Here is a 7,275-nt window from a genome sequence, read left to right as displayed (position 1 = left end):
ACCTCTTTAAATAAGATCACGTCAATATTAAAATAAAAAAATATTTATCTAATAAATTTGAGAAGTAAATAATATATTAACAGAAAAATAAAATTAATTTCTTAAAAACAATAGAAAAGCGGCTGAACAGGCACGTAAGTGCCTGTTGAGCCGCTAGTATTAATAAAGAAATAAAATTAATTTCTTAAAAACAATAGAAAAGCGGCTGAACAGGCACGTTAGTGCCTGTTGAGCCGCTAGTATATATAATATTGGAGTGGTAATAGCATTTTTTTAAAATGTGGATTGTTGATGTATTATTTTCAAATGTGGAATCGACGAATCGTTTAATTAAAGAAGTAAAAATCAGACAATTCGATTTATTAAAGATACAAAAATCGGACCGTCCGATTTCTAGAGATACACAAATCGGACCGTCCAATTTGTAAAGGTACAGAAATTGGACTGTGTGATTTGTATACTTTTCACAATTTTAAAAAACACCAAAACTTACAATGTTATATATCACTACTTTTACTTCCATAACAAAAAAAAAATAGCTCAAAACGGTAACATCTAGATAAATAATTTGAAAACAAAAATAATATTTTTAATAATAAAGGGTTAGAACAATAGCATATTGGAAAAAAAGCTTTGCTGTGCCCTGACCTTGTTCCTCCCCACTATTTGTTGGGCATCTTCCCTTATTACTTATTAGAAAAGTAAAGGGTCTTAGAAGAAAAGAAAAAAAAAATTTAAAGGGTCTACCAGACTACCACTGAAGAACACCGAAATTTGAAGAATCATTCAACTATTCAAGTCCAAAAAAATCCCACCATTTGCGTATAGAAACTGTTAAAATAAAATCTTTATTACTCAAATGATGATCGAAAAAGACATTGTTCATTATTGTACTAAAACAAAAAACACAAAATCATAGTTATATGGATGCATTTGGACGTGATCTCTAGCAAAATAACGGTTTTTGGTAGAGTAGGGGGATTGAGTTAACGGAAGGTTGCCAATTGCAAAATAAAGGCCGGGAAAAAAATTTTCATTCTCCTTTTGGTAACTAAGAAGGCAAAAAATAAAAACAAGAACCAAAAAAGAACCACCAAATTACAGTACAAGTTTACAAGACCATCAGCAGGGAAAAGAAGCCTCTAGATCTTCCCAATGATGATCACAGACCGGCCACTAGAAAATTCCCAACAGCTCAGTGCACTGTACTACCTACATCCACCTGCCATGGTCATCTTGAAAGATTGCGGCAAAAATAGCCCCGATTTTTATCCCAAAACTCCCATCTGCATGGAACATCAACATATCCTAGCTCCGGCAGATTCCAGGTCTCCGAATCATAGGAGATAGCATGTTATTCTGGCTAAGGCCGCACACATGTCACCAACTCACCTTGCATGAGTCGCCTAAGTCTAGCATGAAGCAAAGCAAAGCTGGTATGTCCTCCCCTAGAAAAACAGCTCTATTATGAACTAGCAAAATCCGTCGAGGACCAGCGAGGAACAAGCTGCAATAATCAAAACAAGCACCGGACGGGTGTCACTTATTCTGAACTCAGTATGATTTTAAAAGCGAGGGCAAGACCATACTTCCCAAGGCTACAAGTCTCTTAAACATGTTAATTGATATTTTTTAATTAAAAGAAAAAGAAATATCAGTTCATAACCGTTGGGCGCATTGTTAAAAATCCATGAGTCAGTAAAACCTTATTTTATTACTGCTAGTTTGATCATAACACCGAAAAAAAAAAGGAATAAATAAAATAAAATAAATGAGCATGAAATTTAGCTATGTTGGAAGAAAAGCATAAGACTGATATACAAAGCATTAGGTTAAAAAAAAATCAAACAAGCAAACCTATTTCACAACTTTCTGTTGTTAGGTGCTTCCAGGAATATCACTTCGAGCACTTTTCCGGTTCAGGTAGCGAATGACAGCATCCTCAGCCCTGAGGGGAAAAAAAGGAACACAACCCAATCACAGTTTTAGGCAATATGTTAATCTAATGAACAGAAGGCACAGAACATCCTAGTCATATCTTCCATTTTTACTCTCTATTGTTGCTCAGCTATTATGGATTTACGGATCAGTTTTATCTCCACTACCGTAATATTTCATCTGGACTATATCCTCTACTGCCTTAAGCCCCAATCTAATTTTAAACAGTTGATCTCTGAATAACCTATGCATCACTAAGAACGCAAACGGAACTCAGTAGAAACCATAAAATGGTAGTAATACACTATTCTATTAGTTGCAATCTAAATAAGCTTGGATCAGACAGCGACACTGCAAGACAATGCCATAGCAAAAAGTATTCAAGTACTGTGTGAGTCCTGCACTAAGTGTAAAAGCAGTTCTTTCATAGTATTGCTTGTTTCCCATTGATAGAACAAACTTCTCTTGTGAGAGTGCTTGTTCATAGGGTTGCTATACTCTTCCATGTCCAAGTTTGAGTTAACAAATATTAAGGTTCCAGCCAACCATAATGTAAAATTTTCAGGTATGCCTATTGCATCAGAGACTCAAAGTACAAGGTAAAAAAGTAGTAAACTGCTTACCATGGTTGTTTGTAGAATTCAGATCGTCTTTCCTTTTCCTCATCTTGGCAGGCATCTCCAGCAATAAGCTTTAGATCCTTGCTCTGTGATGCAATCAAAGCATTAATAAACTCTGCTGGAGACTGGCTAAATCCCAGAAAGAAGGCCCGTCTTCTGCGATGCTCATGGATCTTCTTCATAGAACTACAAATCACTTCATCAAGCGCATCAATCTCTTTGTGCCTCTCAATGCTTGCCAAGTATGCAGACATATCCTTCTCCAGTGGAAGAGGCACATCAACCAGCACATCATAACATGTAGTTCCAACCGGACAATTTCCAGAAAGCTTGATTTTATGCTCCACGTGTATAGGCTGTGGTTGTGATAACTGCTGTGATATCTTCTGTAAAATTGTGGAGAATTTTATTTTCTCTTCCCCAAACACCCTTTGGAGAGAAGGATCACACATGAAGAATGAAGGGTCATTTGGGCTTTGTAGTTTTCTAGACTTCACATATTGCCATAGAGCAGCTATTATTCTAGGCCGAGTATCAAACTCAATCCCTAAAACTTTGGACAGTGCTGTTGAAACCACAAACTTTTCAGGTATATAATTCATTGCTAGTCTCATCACCACCGTGAATTCCTTGTCTCCTTTCCTCTTCACCTCAAAACCGTCCTGCTGGGCAGGTGAACGAGCAGGATCCCATATTATAAGATGATTATCCGGATAGAACCCCTGGTCCAAGTATATGGTAATTTTCTTGAAGAAAGCCGAAAACTTGGGATATGAAGGGTTCAACCCCTGCGAGACTCCAGCCAACACAGGATCTCTTCCATCTTCCAATATCCTCCCAGTAATCCTAAGTGACCAAGAAGGCTCCTCTGCCATTTTCTTCTCAGTATCGATTCTATTCTGATTCGAAAAGGTATTATACACATAAACACGAAGAGTCTTCTGAACACATCTGGGGCTTCTCACAGCCTCCTGTATATCAATCTTCTTCCTAGACAAAGCAGCATCAACCTGTCCCTCAAGCTCAAGCAATTGAGTATAAACAGCAGACTCAGGCAGAACTGCGGCCACCTTATCTGGAATCCTCTTATCCTTCTCTGGCAAGCTCCTCTTCCTCCTTAGAGGAGCCGGCGTCAATTCCATGGTCTTAAAAGCCGAAGACTGGTTAGTATTTGAAGAACCGGCCGGCCTAGTAGGCGGCCTCTGCCCGGAGCGCTTGGCAGTTGAAGCAGGAGTTGCCGCTGCCGCCGCACTACTACCACTTGAACCATGAGATTGGCTAGCAGGATGAGCCTGCGGCTGGCGCGGCGGTGGCTGCTGCTGGTGTTGAGGGATGGATTGAACATGGGAATGGGGTTGTGAAAACTGTGATTGTGCAAGTAACTGGGTTTGGGGTTGTGAGAGCTGAAAGTGCCCGGGGAAGTGAGAACCACCTTGGGTTTGAGGAGGCTGTGATTGGGACAAAAGATGGGGTTGTGGGTGGGTCGCGGGTAACGAAGTGGAAGCAGCGGTGGTGGTGGCGGCGGTACCGGCGATGGGGTGAGGGGCAGCTCCGGAATTCCCTAAAAACGACGGTGCCGCAACGTTCCTACCTGGATTGTTACTGTTCATCGTTCCTTAAACACGAAAACCTAAAGCTCGAACTAAATTAAAGGGCGAAAATCTGCAAAGAGAAAATTTTGAGTCGAAATCTCCTGGATGATTGACCTGAGCTTCCCGTCTCGATGCGGAGAATGAAAACCCTAGTTTAAAAACGACAATGGGAGGAGGGAAACGACACCGGGAAACCGGAATGGGATTGTACGTTCAGCGTTAGAGTGTAGTTGTGTGAAGGATTTAGAGATCATTGTTCCAATGTCGGCCTACTAACAGTAATGTTGTTGGTGTATTGGCGGAATCAATGAAAGCTTCAATCCTCTCACCAATTCGCTTGGACGACAATGATGTCTAATGTTACTTGTTAGTTGTTAGTACTTAGTTGTAGGCTTGTATTTTGGATTTTATATCAGGTTAATTTTAATCACCAAAACAATATCAGATTGATTTTATATTTTAATTTAATTTATTTAATTCAATATGATTCTAATTTGAATTGGATAAATTTTTATAAGATATAATTCAATCCAATTCAAATCACAATAATTTAAATCAACTTAAATTAAAAAATAAAGCAATTTAATACGATGTAAATCGCAATCATTTAAAATTTTGAATTAAATTGCATTATAATAAAAAAAATAAAGTCAAACTAATATAAAACAACATCATAGTCACCCAAAAAAAAAAAAAAAACAACATCATGAATAACTAAAAAAAATAATTTTACAATGCTTTTATAATAAGCAATCACCTGAACAATTAGGCATATGAACAACAATAAATTTAATTAAAAATAAAAAACACTAAGATAAATTAAATGCAATATGATTTATAGCTTCTGAATTAATGATCCAAAAATTATTAAAATTAAAATTATAAGAGGTGCATGGATAAATGAAAAAGCAAGGAAAAAGTATATTTATTTATCATTCTTCTTATTATTAAAATAAAATATTTTTTATAGAACTAAGAAAAATGATAAATAAATGTATTGATGCATTTACAGTTGATTTTGTGTCTTTAGAACTTGTACTTGTTCTCCAAATTATCGAACTTGTTCTTGTACTGCTGTCATGTACGACATTCCGTTAATTATTTAACGTTGACCTTACAGTGGGACTACATTGAAGTTAAATGAAACTTTTTTGAATTCAAATAGGATACTTTAAATTTTAAAGACCAAAACATAATTACACTCAAACATAAAGAACCAATTTAATATTTTACTCTATTTTTGATACTATAATTTTGCTATATTTTTATAGTTATGTAAAATTAATTATTATAATTTATTTATTAGATATATTTTAATAAAAATTAATGATAATAACTATAAATACAATAGTTATTAAATATATTCTTTCATAAATATAATTTAATATAAAATCTCATTCTCATAAGATACATCTCTCTCTACAAAATAAGACAACAAAAAAAAAAGAATAAAAGAAACATCATTTTATTTGCTGCGCTTTGTTGATAGTGGGCTGATTGGTGACAATTTTGTTTCTTTTTTGGATTGATTGTCGCTTGTAATAATACTTATAAACCACTTTGGAGCCAAATTGCTCATATTTAACAACCATTCGCTTTGGGAGGTTAAAGATTCCTTGTTGGTTACATAGTGAAATTAAGCAATGCATGGACATTCTTTTGATGTGTTTTTCGATGTTGACTTAAAATTTTCATAATAAAATTTTAATTGCAATGTGATAATAGGTATATTTTTCAAGAAGGCTGAGCTAGTCATGAACGCAGTAGCTCCAAACAAAGTTTTACAGCCACAGACTTAACTAGGAGGAGAGGTGGTAAACTATCAAAAAAGACGAGTCAGAATGATATTTTGGACCCCCAATTTTCAAAAGGGCAATGCTATAGTGCGGAAGAGATTTTTTTTCAGCAGGTGCTGAAGAGACGTGGTAAAAGATAAATTTTACGCGTGTTAATGTTGATTAGACATGCATAGATAGGATCTGCAAAAAGATAGATCCTGCAGAATTTGTCTCAAAAATAACTTAACAATATTAGATTAATTTCCTGTTAATAATGCTAATTATTTTGTTGGACTTTTTTTTTATCTATTGACGCTTTTTGGTGCAATAGTGGGATTGATTGTAAATTTTTGTATTATTTACTTAATAAATTTTTGGGCCATCAAATACTTAAAGTTCAAATAATAATAATAATAATAATAATAAAAAATTAATTTGGGTTGGTCGATTGGTCAAATTACTTTAAATAAGTATTGGGAATTCGAATCTTACTTTATACATGCAACAACTCGTTGAATAATAATAATAAAAAAAGAGTATAGTATAAATATAGTAGAAACTAAATGCCAGTCTCATGATAAAAGAGTGTACTCCACTTGCTTATCAATAACATACATATCACTCTTCCTCTTTCTTTATTCCTAGAGTAATTAATTCCATTTTCAAAATTAATTTCTGTTTCATTTCATTCAAATCCCTAAAAATATCTATTAACATTTAATTCAAATAAAATGCAATTTCAATCCAGTGAGTTAACATCCGAGAAGAAGAAGAAATTACATAGAGTGAGATATCAAGATTTTTCTCCCCCATCTCATTCCATCCACTACCCCAGAAATCAGGAAGACAAAAAATGCAGAAAGAAAAAACCCACCTTGGTCATTGGAGCATGCCATAGCATTGTATCTAATTCATGTTGGTATGTTATTTAGTTTCATTTTTTCGTTTATTGGCACTAGCGGCTCAACAGGCACTAACGTGCCTGTTCAGCCGCTTTTCTATTGTTTTTAAGAAATTAATTTTATTTCTTTATTAATACTAGCGGCTCAACAGGCACTTACGTGCCTCTTCAGCCGCTTTTCTATTGTTTTTAAGAAATTAATTTTATTTTTCTGTTAATATATTATTTACTTCTCAAATTTATTAGATAAATATTTTTTTATTTTAATATTGACGTGATCTTATTTAAAGAGGTAATATAAAATCGTCATAGTTTAAAGTTTTAGGTAATATATGAGGTGAAATATTCGATAGAGTAAATTTTTATTCTCAACTATTCTAAAATATACAAAAAGTATTTTCAGAATGATAATGCTTCTATTTTATTTCTTTAAAAATTTTGACTGT

The 7,275-nt window shown here is 34.5% G+C and overlaps 1 protein-coding gene across 1 annotated transcript; it reads right to left on the bottom strand.

Moving 5' to 3' along the window:
- Positions 1-832: 832 nt before the first annotated feature.
- On the bottom strand, positions 833-4,604 carry LOC112722239 (SWI/SNF complex component SNF12 homolog). The gene is made up of 3 exons (XM_025773225.3): positions 2,562-4,604; positions 1,858-1,948; positions 833-1,507 (listed from the first exon to the last, which is right to left on the bottom strand). The coding sequence occupies exons 1-2, from the start codon at positions 4,166-4,168 to the stop codon at positions 1,879-1,881; spliced, it is 1,677 nt and encodes a 558-aa protein (XP_025629010.1). The 5' UTR covers positions 4,169-4,604; the 3' UTR covers positions 833-1,507; positions 1,858-1,878.
- Positions 4,605-7,275: the final 2,671 nt, after the last annotated feature.

The sequence above is a fragment of the Arachis hypogaea genome, chromosome 11, assembly GCF_003086295.3.
Source record: "Arachis hypogaea cultivar Tifrunner chromosome 11, arahy.Tifrunner.gnm2.J5K5, whole genome shotgun sequence".
Lineage (NCBI taxonomy): Eukaryota > Viridiplantae > Streptophyta > Magnoliopsida > Fabales > Fabaceae > Arachis > Arachis hypogaea.
This window is presented reverse-complemented; position numbering and strand designations above follow the sequence as displayed.

Coding starts and splice junctions, on each gene's coding strand:
- LOC112722239 (XM_025773225.3), bottom strand. CDS start 4,168: ATGAACAGTAACAATCCAGGTAGGAACGTTGCGGCACCGTCGTTTTTA. Junction 1,949..2,561: donor GAATTCTACAAACAACCATG/GTAAGCAGTTTA, acceptor TTTTCCCCTCAG/GGCTGAGGATGCTGTCATTC.